The 15,237-nt window shown below is 28.9% G+C and overlaps 2 protein-coding genes across 5 annotated transcripts in view; one reads left to right on the top strand and one right to left on the bottom strand.

Moving 5' to 3' along the window:
- The window catches only part of SC35 (SR family splicing factor SC35), a 36,027-nt gene extending 25,169 nt beyond the window's left edge, over positions 1–10,858 (bottom strand). For 2 of the 3 annotated variants that reach the window (XM_075375184.1, XM_075375182.1), the window contains exons 1-2: positions 10,569–10,857; positions 2,613–2,747 (exon numbers count right to left, since the gene is read on the bottom strand). In XM_075375184.1, the coding sequence (XP_075231299.1) occupies positions 2,613–2,747; positions 10,569–10,750 (317 nt within the window). In that variant the 5' untranslated portion in view covers positions 10,751–10,857. Of the gene's footprint in view, positions 1–2,612; positions 2,748–10,568 lie in introns of all 3 variants that reach the window. The other variant, XM_075375183.1, reaches the window with a different exon arrangement.
- Positions 10,859–11,758: 900 nt separating this feature from the next.
- Positions 11,759–15,237, top strand: part of LOC142329988 (uncharacterized) — a 38,747-nt gene continuing 35,268 nt past the window's right edge. The window contains exon 1 of one of the 2 annotated variants that reach the window (XM_075374982.1): positions 11,759–11,936. The gene's annotated coding sequence lies outside the window, so the exon portion shown is untranslated. Of the gene's footprint in view, positions 11,937–11,985; positions 12,185–15,237 lie in introns of those variants that run through there. The other variant, XM_075374984.1, reaches the window with a different exon arrangement.

Raw genomic sequence — 15,237 nt, 5'->3', positions numbered from 1 at the left:
AATAATAATTATTAATTAATAACTTTATTTCAACTGAGATTGTGGCTAATTCATAATTTTTTTCTGCAGAAAAACTATTTTAATTTCCACAAATGACACTACTAATAAAAAAATGTATGATGAATTTAAACGGTAAAGTAAATAGTAATGGCATTCTCCAATATGTTTTTATGAATGTATAAACCAATGTATGAACAGGTGTAATTTTGATATGCAACAATTCTGATGGATGGCAGAGGGAAAATAAAAGAGTAAAATAGGAAATACTGACTGCAGGCAAAAATATAAAAATATTGATTGCTGGCAAAATGAGATTAAACCCTTTAAAATAAACAATCTAGGCTATGGTAAAACTATTACAAAGTTTGAAAATTTAATTTGGCAAAAGAAGACTAAGAAACTCAACTTTGATCCATTCCAAAGATTGGAGTGTCATATTACTAAAAACATTAACTATTTAACTGGAGACAAAAAAATCATAAATGTAGTAAGAAGCTTGTGTGGCTGTTTGCTAGATCTTCCCTTTTTTTGATGAACCACCATTTACTCTGAAAATCCAATATTTTTAAGGCTGATCATATTAAATAAAAATAAATATAGTGATCATTCATTAATGTCTTGACTTGCTGATGTCCTAAAAGCATGGACATTCACAATTTGTAACTACAAATGTATTTATTATTACTTGAGTTATTCATTAATTGAACAACTTAATAGGCAACAGAAGCAAACAAATTAATATACTTGCACAGATAATCATCACTTAGCTGCCTATACGGCAACGTATTGCAATATCAAATAAAATAGTCACATTAATTACAAAACATAATCAGGTTCTATTCTATATAACTACAAGACACTAAGTAAAGATATTGAGGTAAGAGCACTTAAAACATACAATAAAATAAGAGTTTATTCTTTAGTACTGATGAAGAAAAAAAATAAAATTAAAGTAAACTTTCAGGCCCAACTGCCAAAGTACTTCCATTTAATTAAACAGTTACAAGACTTAATCGGCAGAAATTTTAATATATTGCAAATCCCATGTAAACTAAAGCTAACTAAAATAAAAAAAAACAGAAAATGGACAGCAACCCCACTCACTTATTATTGGATTCCTAATTATTAATACGTTTAGTTGTTTAAAATTATTTAAATGTCTTTCAGTTAATGAAATATAAACCAACAATGGCAATCAGACTTGAGTTCTATTAGCAGCTAGAACTAGAATTGTTACTTCTTAGCAAGTAGTAACAATTGAAGGATGGTGTGCTATTATGCTATTATAGTGCTAACAACAAATAACAGATAAACTTTTTTTTCACTATCATCCCTTCATAAAGTAAAACTTTAGTTAATGATGAAAAGCAAATAGCAACACGGTTATAAACAAAATTATACTAAAATAAATTATGACTTTAATGACTACTACAAAATAGACATTAACAAAAAGTAAATATATTATCCACTTTAGTAAATATTCATCTTTAAAAAATACACTAATAACTAATCAAAATTATTATTATTAATTAAACTCTATACACGCAAATCTATAATGTTAAACGTATTTTAAAATTTTATCTGCAAAAACAAATTTTGCTTGTACAGATGAAGCATCACTGTTTAACCAAATTATCTGGGAACAAAATATCCAGATAAATTTAAAAAACAAATTCATGTAATTTTTTATTGGATATTTTCTTTATATAAAATGAACAAATCACAAAATAATATTATTGCAATTTCAATAAAATCACAAATTAGAATGAGTATAACTGCATATTAAAAATGCAGAACAAAACGTTATACACTCAAATAGGTTAATCCAATAATGTAATGTACAAATTTCCTGCAGCTCTACCTATATTTGAATTTTATTTATTCATAAAGTACACGTTTTCTACTTTTAACAACTGTACTTCCTCCTTGCTTTAACTATAATCAATTTAAGTCTTATAATAAGAAGCTGAACACTATTTTCAACAGCAGCCTCTGCCTACAGCACCAGTGCTATGATGCTGCTCAAGTATCTAATGATTTAATTTGTCATTACATATAAATGAAGTTATTTAAATTATCATTCATTACTGACATGAGTTGTACACTTCAAAAAAAAATAAAATCCTAGTATAGATATAATCCTGGTAATTGATATAGTTCTTCAAACTTCTCCAATAATCTTATTATATTTACAGTAAAATGTGTACACAAAAAATCATTAAAACCAATTTTCAAACTTATAATTATTAATGAGCCAGACAAGTTTAAAAAAAAATTAGTTTGCAGCAAGTAGAAATATTTATAAAGCACTTATCTACTTACCAACTTTATAATTTTGCATTACAATTTCAATAAAACTTTAAAAGATAGAAGAAAAATTATATTAAAACCATTAAAACAGATTTAATAATGAAAATTGCACAAACTTTATTAGATAGTCATTCGGATAACCAATAATCTACAAAAACAGTTTATTATGTCAATAAGCAACTTGGAAAATGATTAACTAATTGTGCAAGTTAATAAAAATGATTTAGATATATATGCTGGGAAAGGGTTAAGGTAATAAATACATAATTTAAAAAAAACCATAAATCAGTTGTTAAAATTACCTTCTCCTGCGTCCACGTCTATATGGAGATGAAGGACGTCCGTAACGAGCCATTTGCACACGCAATTCCCTTCCATCCAACAAACGGCCATCCATTGCATCTAATGCATCTTCAGCATCCCTCTTATCATAAAATCTGAAAATTTTTTAAATACATTTTACATTTAATTATTAACACAAAATACTTACGTAAAAACTGAACTAATTATTTTGATAATTTATATGACCGAGGAAAATAAACTTGTAATATTTGAGAACAATGTTGAGAAGAATTTGGACCTCTGAAGAATGGAGATAAAGGAGTAATGAATGAGATGTACAATGATGATGAAGAAATTGTGAAGGTGGTGCGGATGAATAAGGCAAGATTGGTGGGTCGATGTGGTCACTCTGACCAGCACGGTGACCAAGATCAGGTGGTTAATAAAATGTAAATAAGGTGTATAATTTACAACTGTAGTTTGTCCTCACCATGTAACACCAAATTCATTGAATAGAAAGACAATAAATGCTAATATATGCCTAATGTGTTAAGTAAAAAGGGAGATCAGAAAGGTAAGGAGAAAAATGGATCTTTGTAAACTTATCCATTATTTAATGGTCGACATCTACATTTATAAGATTTCAAACTAGATACTTTACTAATATTAATTTATACATTAGTTCCACAAAGTTAAGAACTCCATTGTGTAGCGTCTGTAAAAATTTCAAATACATATTTACCTTCACACAGTAATTACCAAATTAACTCTGTTAAATATCTATCTAAATATGTAAACTATACGTTGCTATATTTTTTACTACTCCATTTTGCATGTTCTACTTCTTACACAAAACCATGATGTCTATAATATCTTTGTCTTGTCTATATCTTTGCTAGTATGGTACAAAGTAAAACATTTATTTAATTCAAAGATATAACCTATGCAAAACTGATTAATTAATCTCTTTCTTCATGCAGTAATCAAATAACAGACTAGTACCCAATAATAGCCGCTATGATAGATAAGGGGTATTCCACTTTAAATCAACAAATTTTCACAAATTTTAGCGCATCACTATTTTTGATTTTGATATTGGTGTATAACTACTACCCACCTTGTAGTGGACAAAAAATATTTTTTTTATATTTTAAAAAAATGTTTTTCTTGAGTAATAGATTATTTGTTAACTTGCCAGCAAGTAAAAACAGCAATTTGTCACTTTTCCATGAGTTATAGCATTCTTATTTTACATTGCAAAGAGGTCAAAAAGAGCTTTTTGGAAAGAATAAAAAATTGAACTTCATCTTGGCGTTCTCAAAATTCATTTTGTTACATAACCAAATCTTGTAATGTTTACTGAAGTTATGTTTACAAATTTTTTTTTTTTTTCAAATTTTGGGCTCAAAATAAATAATGATGGCCTTAGGGGTAACAAGCTTGGAGTTTTTTTACCTTTAAACTCTTACGTACTAGTAGTACTTATAAAAAAAATTGGACTGTTACTGAGTGTCCTTCATTAAAAAAAATGGCCACCAGATGTTAAGCTTTAGAAAATGTCTCATTTTTAAGACCCAAAAACCATATGTGGGACAGGCGGCAAAAATCTGAAATGTTTACAGCAGTAAGCACTTTTTATGTACTTTAAAACCATATAAAATTTATTTTTTACCCAAAGGGGTTGACGAATAATGAAGCCATCAAAACCACTAAACACACAGTTCCTTCTAACCGTGAACAATGTATCCAAAAACTTCACCGCATGTATTTTTTCAGATAATAATGCAGGCCTACTATACAAAATATTTTTATATATCTATAATGAGATAGCTTATATTCTAAATAGTTTGTTATTTAGTAATAAGTATGACTCGCACAAACTAATGTTTGAACACGAAAGTGAAGAGACACGCATGCTCATGAATGTTTGCATAATCCTAAATGTAAACATTGCAGAAGGCTCAGTTACCGTTTAGATTTCAATATGATATGGTGTATTACTGTTGCTAGTGTTAATACTGTGGTTAGGTAATGTATACTTGTTTATAAAAGTAATTTTAATAGTAGTGAAATTCTCTTTTATGCAACATCTTTTATTTTTAATTTTATTAATTAGAGAAATTTTTATTTTAGCTGAAGAGAAACTGCGATAAGACAAAGTGAGGTGCAATTGGTAGTTTTATAATTTATACTTTTTTCTTTTTCTGTTTAGCCTCCGAAACCACAGTCAGGATTGCTTCGGAGGATGATATGGAGTGTAAATGAAGTGTATAGTCTAAGGTCGACCCATTTGTGAGATTTACGGTTAATTATCCACGATCTAGTATTCAAATCCGTATAAAAGTAACTAACTGCCTTTACAAGGATTTGGACCTTAGAACTCAACTTCGAAATCAGCTGATAGGCGAAGATGAATTCACCACAAGACCAACCCGGTGGGTTTTATAATTTATACTAACTGTATTATTATAGTAAGAACCCTTGCATTTTATAAAAACTGATTAAGGAGTGTTCAATTGGCATTCACACTGAAACAGTATGTCACAAATTGAGTTACAATAGAACTGCAGTATTGCACAATATTTCAGAGTTTACTGAATAGCAAATAACATTGATATCTTTAAGAAGTAGATGTACTGAAACATAAAATAAATGTACTTTTCATAAAACCGAATATTTAGATAAATATTTTCATATTAATGGAAAAAGTTGCTCTGACCCATTTAGCTGTCACACTAAATCAGTTAAGAATCTCTTCGAGAAATATATTTGACACTTTCAACAAGCAATCTAAATTTAAAATTAATTCCAGGCAGAGCACTGTGTACAAAATGCTTGAACAAAATAAAAAAACCACAGGATGACACAGAAAGCGAACTGGAATGTCAAGATGTATCTGAGCCTCAATCTGTTATAGTACAGTCTGTGAATAAAGCTTGTTCAGCACTTGGCACTTTCTCCGTTAAGATTCCAATATTATAGAACCGTGCAAAGTAACTTCAAAAATAAAGTTACAAAAACAGTGAAGTCAGTTCAACAGTAAATTAAACGATTCCTTTAATTTAAATATTTCTGGTCTAAGGACCATGTATTGGTATTGGTGGAACTGTAAAATTAACAGTAACCAAAAGCAAGCCTTTAAAGAACAGTCAAATTGTTACACCTTCTGAAATGTACAATTATTGTAAAGACAATATTAAAAAAAAATATTAACATTTATTTTCTGTTCTAATAAAGATATTCAAGAGACTGAACACCTCAGTGCTCATTAGGTAACCACAACAGTCCAAGAAACAAGAACCTTTCATCACAATTATGTTCAAACAAGTCAGAAATGTATTCTCAAAGTCCAGGCGACTTCTCAATCAGAAACATTTACATTAATATTGATACAAAAGGACATTAGTGTTTCTAAAATTATGTTTGTCATAAAAATTATGTTTGCTGCACATACTACGGCAAGTGGTGGTTAAGTAAAGTCATTGAGGTCAAAATACATGAAAATGAAAAAGAATATCGAATACACTTTTTCCATTGACAGGGTCCTGGTACTTCATTCAAGAAATCATTGAGGGATTATCAAACATGGGTTCAACTGGAAAATACTTTAAAGATTCAGTTCTTTCTATCAACTCCTGGAATAGGGCACATTACACAAAAGATGAATGAGGACTTACCAATTCTACTCAATAAAAAAATGGCAGGAGCATTATGTTATGTTAGTTAAGTTTGTTATCAAAAAGTGCAAGATTTATTCATAACTTCATTAGCAGGAGTAAAATAAGGTAAAAGTAATTGAACAACTTGTTAATGTATTTGAATTTTCATTTTGTAATTATTTATCATTCTGTAATTGACTATTTATCATTTTGTAATTCACTATTAATTATCAATTTATTCATGCATGGATAATTATTCACTAATTATCAATTTTTGGATACGTTGTTTACGGTTAGAAAGAATGTTTCTAGCGGTTTTGTTGGTTTCATTACTCGTCAATCCCATTGAGTAATAAAATAAATTTTATATGGTTTTAAGGTGCATAAAAAGTACTTACTGCCATAAACATTACAGATTTTTTCCACCTATCCCACGTGTGGTTTCTGGACCCCAAAAATGAGACATTTTCAAAATCTTATGATTTGGTAACCATTTGTTTTAATTAAAGACACTTGGTAACAGACCATTTTTTTATTTATAAGTACTACTAATACCTAAAAGTTAAAAGGTAAAAACCAGGCCTGTTACACTAAGTCCTTCCTTATTTATCTTGTACTCAAAATTGAAAAACAATTTATAAATGTTAACTTCAATAAGCATTTGAGAAAGCCAAGATGAAGTTCCATCTTTACTCTTTCCAAAAAGCCTTTTTTAATCCTCTGTACAATGTAAAATAAGAATGCTACAGGTCATGGAAAAAGTGACGAAAATTGCCGTTTTTACCAGTTGGCGAGTTCGAAAATAGTCTCTTTCTCAAGGAAAGAACTTTTTAAAAATATCACAAAAAATATTTTTTGGCCACTACAACATGGATAGTTATATACCAAATATCCTCAAAATCAAAAATAGTGATGCGCTGATAATTTTTTTAATTAAAATGGAATACCCCATAATAGTGAATTTTATAGCATATAAAAAATGCTGTGCGTCTGACACACAATCCAGAACCTCCAGATAAGGCTGAAACCCTGCCATTCTTCCAGAGATTTGATTTGCAGATTTTCAATTTGTAAAATAATATAGCAATAACCACTCTATAATCTACAATATTCTTTTGAACTAGTAATAACTGCATATCAAGAAGATATTACTATTTCATGCTGTCTGCCTCCTCCACTAGTCTTAAAAATAAAGTATCTCTCTTCTAGTATGAAGTCACAAAAGTGCTGTACACATTTTGGGCTTCAACTCCAGTTAAATCCCAGCTAAAAAAAAAACTGATGATGTAATTAAAACGAATAAAACATTCCGTCTCAATCATCAGTTTAAAACCTACAATGAGTTTCAGAAAATTTTGAAACATTCCCTACTACCAAGCTGTTTTGCAAGTGGAAAAAAGTTAAGAAAATTACGGCCAGGAAGAGTAAGACAGCAACTGGCCCTTTGGTACAAAAAATATGTAACCTGAACTGCAATTACTGACAATTATTAAAAATAAATTATATTTAAAAATATTAACAAATATACTTCTTATCTATACTATTATGTAAAGCGGAAGAGGATTTTTGTTCAGGATAACAAAAAAAAAAAACTACAGGTTCAATCGCAACCACATTTTTACCAATGTTTCTTGGCGCAACTGAGAAGGTTTCTGGATATATTTCATCTTGTAAAATTTCTAACGTATAAATATATATATAAAATGTAGTATTGTAGATTTGCCAGCTGAAGCACACAAACTTTAATGAATTGTGAACTGTAGTGTCATCACTGTGTGAGACAGGTTTGAACTGAATAATTATGAAATTTCTAAATTTTTTAAATGCGAGTTTTAAGGATTAAAATGGATTTTTGAAACCCTGTTATTTTTTAATTTCTTGGTTAACAAATGATGAAATCAACCTGATTTTTGGAAGTGCAATCTTCATGTTAATAAACCAAGTTCTATATTTTTGAAATTCAACCCTGAGATGAAGGTAAAAAAAATCTTGAACAATGACTGTAAATTTTCCAAATCCAGATTGTAGTAAATATAAGCTATTCAGTAGATCTGGGCTAGCAAATACTCTTCAGATAAATATTTAAAAACCATTTTAGGGTTCTGTTTAATTTAAATTTTTTGTTAAGGTGTGTGAAGGTATATATGGCTCAACCAGCACAGCCACTGCCACCGTTACTGTATGTTTAATTGGCTGCATGTGCCTCCAGTTACTTGACTAAAAAAATAAAAAGATTGATCACTACAGAAAATGCATGCAGCCATACAGCATGGTCGAAAATGTGGTGGGGAAGCTAGTTTTACATAAAAGCAATAGTTTAAAATTACTTTAAATAGTAATATAAATTGAAACTAATACTAGTGCTTGTGCATTAACTGGCATGCATATTTTTTTTACTTATACTGTAATTATACAAACATATAAAGCTATTATTTTAGATATTAAAGCCAAAGTTATTACATACTATTATTAATATTATTATAAAAGAAATATTTACAAAAAAATATATTCATATTTTTTACTAAAAAAATAAGGTTGCTAAGGTATCCTTCAAAGGATACCTTAGCTACAATATTAACTTAAAGGATAAGTTTCTAACATCTAGATAAATCCATTACCAGTGAGAATTAAAGAAATATAGTTAAAACAACCAAAGAAGATGAGATCTACCTTCTTTTCTATGCAGCAATGCTGATTTCTAAGAATAAAAAAAGCCAAACTTTAAAACTTTGTAAATTCCCTTCATCAACTAAACTTAAAATTGTTATTTGCTTTTATTGAAGCCTTTAAAGATTCATGTAGAGTAAAGAAGAGAAGACAACAGAATCTTCTAATTGAAATGGTGATATATTTCAAAAATTGTTTCAATTTTTTTGACTTCAAAACACATGTACACAGTATGCAATCTAGCACACATCTGACTGAAACACATTCAAACCATAGATTTTCTACAGCAATGTCAGCAAGTTGATGCAACCATTTCTAGGAAAGTATATACTTTATACTTACTGCTTAGGGATCATCAGTTCCCTGTTAGTTCTTATTTGCATAAAAACAAAAAAAAATAAAATGTATGTAGTACTTCACATTATATATGTGCCAATATGTAGGAGTATGATAAAAGGAGAAAATTAGGAACAATTACAACTCTTGTGAATTGGTATGAAAGGTATAATAATATGCATATCCTCGTTATAAGACATGAAGTTACTATGATGCATGCAACTAAGTATCAGCAAATATAATGGAAAATGGGGAAAGAGGGTTTGTATGTTAACAGAAGATAGAAAATGTAGGTTTATATGACAAAGTAGAGATAATACTAAATTTAAATTCCCATTGGTGGGTTACAGAAACCTGCTAATGTGGTTTAAAGAAAAAATACATAAAATATACCACACACTAGCAAACTCAATAAATTGGGACCATTAAGAAAAAAATTCAAGACACTAGTAAATTAAATTTACATTCTTTTGTGAAAATTCCTGTTCTGAAAACTGTAACACTTTGTCAATAAATACAAAGATTTTTATATAAATATAAATTATTTTTTATACTTGTGCAAAAAAATAATATTCTTTAAAAAAAACCTCCATCATTTAAACCTTATGTAGGGCGGATGGATCAATCATCAAAGATTTAAATTATTTTTTAAAAAGTGACTACATGATTGTAATTAATTAAACAAGGTAATTATTAAAACATTTTATGTAAAAAAAAAAAATGTTTACAATAGTTTCGGGATTAAGATGTATTGGTAGATGTATACTGATTTACATTCATACACTTATTACATCCCGAATTTAGTTTCCGGGAATTAGGTCCCCACATACTGCAATACTGACCATCATTCCAATAAACAAAGCTAACTGAATGCAATAAAAATAATTTAATGTAAGGTACCTTAAAAAAGTTGAAGTTTTAATAAATTGCTATGATAACTAACCACAATGAAAATAATTGTCTTCACATTTATCAAATTGCTGAAATGCTTCCACAACCTACCGGGTTTACGCATACAATGCTTCCACAAAAAAATACATTTAAATGGCTAGTTAGATTTAATCGCGCGTTTACACTTCCTTCTTAACTAGTAATATTAAAACTATACATCACACCTAAATGGGCTTTATTTAATCACATAAGCACAGAACCATAAACAAATTTGCTAATTTTTAACAATAGACACGAGCTAACCACCATTAGCAAATCGATCTCTCAGCACACGTTAAAGATGCACAACTTATAAAACGCAAACAAGCATTCCTCATTTGCAATAAATTGGAGTAATTACTATCGACAAAAAAATATACTCACCTAACAAAGGCAAACCCACGGCTCTCCCTAGAAAATCTGTCTCGAGGAATGTATATGTCTCCTACCTCTCCACATCTTTCGAAAACACGACGCAAGTCTTCTGGAGTCGTTCGATAAGTTAAATTATCAACTTTCAATGATACCATACCCTCAATACGAGGAGGTGGCCTACCGTAGCTCATTTTGTACCTTTAAATTAAGAACTGACACTAATTTCTGACAAAAGCAACGCAAGAAACGCCGCCACAGACGCTTGCTGATAACAAAATGGCGGATCACATAAGCAGCAACGGCTTCACTTACGATGACGACACTACTAAAGCCAACAAAAGTATTGCAAAGTAATTTTTTTCCAAATAAACAACTAAAATCATCGTATATGTTTATTTGATTTGAAAAATAATAATTTTTATTATAGTCTTTTTTACACAGCCAGTTTTTTAACAAAACTAAATTAATTATAAAAAATAAACACCAATTTGATTACTAATTTGAAAAGTACACAGCAACAACGTACATCAATTGCAAAGCTATTCATATAATAGATTTTCAAGACTTCAACAAACTTACCTGACAAATGCAAACCCTCTGCTTTGCCTAGAAAACCTATCTTTAGGTATATATACATCTCCAATGCTTCCATATTTACTAAATATACACCTCAAATCATCAGAAGTAGTTCTGTAAGTCAAATTACTAACTTTCAACGAAACCATACCATCTAGTTTGGGTGGCGGTCTTCCATAACTCATAATTAACCTTTGGTACTAATTATCATGAAATAATATTAGCCTCCTAAGAGGTACTTCAGAACTTATAAATCATCCGTAAGTACAATATTTAAGTAAAACAAACCAAAAATTATTGCAACAACAATCAACGCCTTATTCCATGATCTTGGCGGTAGATATGATATTTACATGACGTCAAACGAACGACAAATCAAATTGAATCCCGCGTTAATTTTTTAATTTCTTATTCACGTCTACACACATTATACAACACTACGAATAAAGTTGACCCTTATAAAGTCTTATTTTTACATTATTTTTCTTCTTTTACATTAATTTAAAATAAATATTTATATTAAAGAAATTATCCCCAAAAAATACTTATTTTATGGACGTAATTAAATATTTATGACTGACTGTTTGGTGAGTACGCTTTGGTCTCTTTTCATTTCGAACTGTTTAGCGAGCTGATCTGCGTACTAGTTCATTCAATCAGTCCTGAATCTAAATTATGACAGTCTAAAAACTAAAGTTTAGGTGTTTGTCATGAACAGTAACAAATTTTTTTTACGGACTTCGAAGAAAAGTACGGTAATACTTTTGGTCATATGGTAGTAGAGGGTAAATGAATTTTGAGGTAAGCGAAAACGAAAATACCATATACTTAAAATGGTGGGGGTTTCCTTATATATATAGGCCTATGTACCAAATTTTGTGGTTCGAATATGTCAAAAACTATTCCATCAATTTCATTGAATTTTAGTTATGCTGTAGTAGTGTATCTGAAGTTGTGCATATGAAAATTTGATGGTTGGTTCAAAACGTTGAGGTTATGTTGACTGTGTAGTGGTGTTTTTACATGCGCTTATGTAATGAGTCACAGTGGTGAGTAAGCTGAAACTTTTTTTTTCTATTTTACTGTGCAAAATTGATTTTTTTATGTGTAACCAAGTTTTAAACTCCAAAGTTTTTTTGTAAAATTTTAGATAGAATGAGTAGATACTTTTTCACAATGAAAAGTAAGTCTTGTGCAAAACTCCACAAGATTTTTTTTTAATATTCAAAAACAGTAATAAAAAGATTATAAATTGATTTTTGCTTACCCTTTCTTGTAGCAAACTATGAAATTGAAATGCCATGGATATTAACTTTTTTCAAGATAAAAACAAATGATTAAATCTGATAAAAATGGTAATTCTATAAACATTTATTTTGTTCAGATCCATACACAATCATACAAGTAATAGATAGATGTACTATTGTGCCATACGTTTAAAAAAATAAACTGCTTCAGCATTTAATTTAAAGGAACAAGGGAAACTATGGAAAAATTATTTTTACAATACAGCCTAAATTAAAAATAATTATTTTGAAAAACAGTAATGGTAAAAATTATCACATAAATGAAAAAAATCAGTACTTATGATTTATACTAATACCAGACATACTTATGTAACAGTTCATTTTTACCACTCTGAAAAGTTGTTCTAACTTTCTGAAGGAGCCCCATGTTGTATTATTTCAGATGAAGATATGCATAGGAATAATAAGATTTAATAACAAAAATATTAACATTTGTGAATGACTCGCTTTAATTCTTTAGAAGGACTTGCAGGACTAATCAGTTACTTCTTCATTGCACTTTCCAATAATGATGTTGATAATAACACCAATCTTAAAACGCTTAGGAAAATTCTTAAGTATGTATTTGAGAATACAGACAGAAAATCTGCCCCATATATTTATTTGTACAGAGTTCTTCAGTCTAGTTGTCAGCTGACAAAAGGTATTATACACCAGTCTAATAAAATATTTGCTACTACCACGAAAGCTGTACTTTATAAAATGAGTCCTACTTCCATACAAAAGTGCATAACTAAAAATTAAAAGTTCTTTGCCTAACAGTTGATAGCATTAGTGAATCAAAGAATTATGCATCTGTGTATAGTCAAACTTCATTTTGATAGGGGTTTTGGATAATTAATAAAGATCTAGCTTAGAATTCTTATTTAAATTGTGATTATTTAAGAAATAAATTAACTTATCCAATGAGGAATAGTTCAATAACAACAAAAGCTCACGCCACACAACCACAAACACACACATTAATCAATCCTGAAAATATAGATACAATGAGTATCAGTTTTCTAAAATAAAATTAATACAGTAGATTATGATAAACTTTAAGCAGTTTCTAGAAAGCATGTTAGTCAAAAACTTGGTTATGATTGGTATAAAAGCAAAGATATTACTAAAAAAAAGAAAAATATATGACTTGATCAAATCAAGATGTAGTACATAATCAGGCAAAACATGTTGACCTCATCACTAACCAATTTGACAAATAGAGATTTGAAAACCAACAGAGATCATGCTACTTATAAAAAAAAAATTGCTATTACTTAATGTTTATCAGTAACAACAATATGATTCACATATATCCACTTTAGCTATTACTAAGGGATTTAAGTAACTGATTCAGAACATCAAAATAAACAAAAATTTTGTTTTTTTCCAATAAAAAATTGATATATTTTAACAAAATTTGGTGTAAGTGTACCAAATACTTACAAAAAAATTAACAAGTTTGAAAATTATTGAGATATGGCTAAGATGAATTGCAAAACTTTTACATGCCTGTTCCATTATTACCATAACAAATTTTTATTATATTTAATTCAGTACTGAAGTAAATGAAAACAAGCTGATCATCAAGCAATCTGAACAAATGAGATGTCATTTTGTTCACAACAAAGGGCTTAACATTTGATTTAATAAAGCACAATTCAACAGAACAAATATTTATAGAACTATTAATGATGATTAACCACCATTAATTTTGAATGGGTGAATGTTAATTTATTTATTTTGAAGATGTTAGATATATGTACACCCAAGTTTCATTACAAATTAAAAAACACAAATGCCAAAAAAGCATTTTTGACAAACATTGCTCTTTAATATAGGACAATTAGAGCGTGTGGGTGACCATTTTTTATATAGTATAATTTTTTTCAGATTTTTTAAATTTATTTAAACATAGCTTATGACAATCCTGGTAACGTAACGATTCCAATGTGGTATCATACATTTAAATCGGTTCAGCTGCTACTGTGGAGCAAACATAGATATACCCTAAATATAATACACTCCTTTTTGGGCAATCATGTAAAAAAACACAAAATGGCAGTCAGGAGGAAAATGAATCAAGAGGAAATTCAATTTTTTGTTTATTTTAATGTCCTGAATCAATTCCTTAAATCTGTCCACACGACTGTTTCATTAATTCTGATCTCTGAATCAGTCTTAAGTTTGGCTAACACCTTTCCCCTGATATCTGGTATACAGCTTTAATTTTAATACAGTATTTTTTCATAATTTTCCTTTTATTTGAATAAAAAAATTAAGCATTTAGCCCTGATAAGTCAACCTCTGATTTTTTTAATTATGTCTTATGTTTCAAAATCTCTATTTATAAACCAACAGTTACAAAAGATTTCATGTAGCTGACTATATAGTCCATAATAGTCTGGTTGAAGCCATATCATCATAATTAAGTATATTTGTTTCTTAATGGTAATTCCTGAATCTTCAAGTGAACTATTAGAAAACGTTTATTGGTAACAGAAACAAATCAATCAATTTATATGATATTTGAAGATGAATTTGTCAAGTTTGTTATATCGTACATTCATATCATACATTCTCATTCATATTTATGAAACTAAATAAGCTCATCTATAAACTGCTGACCTGAAACCACTTTTTAACCAGACAAAACAACAATGTTGTGTTTACCTTTCTATAATTTTACAGCCTGGAGAGATTTTATAGTTTTTGTTAAATAATCATTTTTCATCTTTTTTTCTTTCAAAATTAAAGAAAATTTATTTATATTGCTTATGTATTCTCAATAGACTTATACAATCAGTAATATA

The sequence above is a fragment of the Lycorma delicatula genome, chromosome 9, assembly GCF_047948215.1.
Source record: "Lycorma delicatula isolate Av1 chromosome 9, ASM4794821v1, whole genome shotgun sequence".
Classification (NCBI taxonomy): Eukaryota; Metazoa; Arthropoda; class Insecta; order Hemiptera; family Fulgoridae; genus Lycorma; species Lycorma delicatula.
Note: the sequence above shows the minus strand (reverse complement) of the source record. Positions and strands in the feature narration are given on the sequence as shown.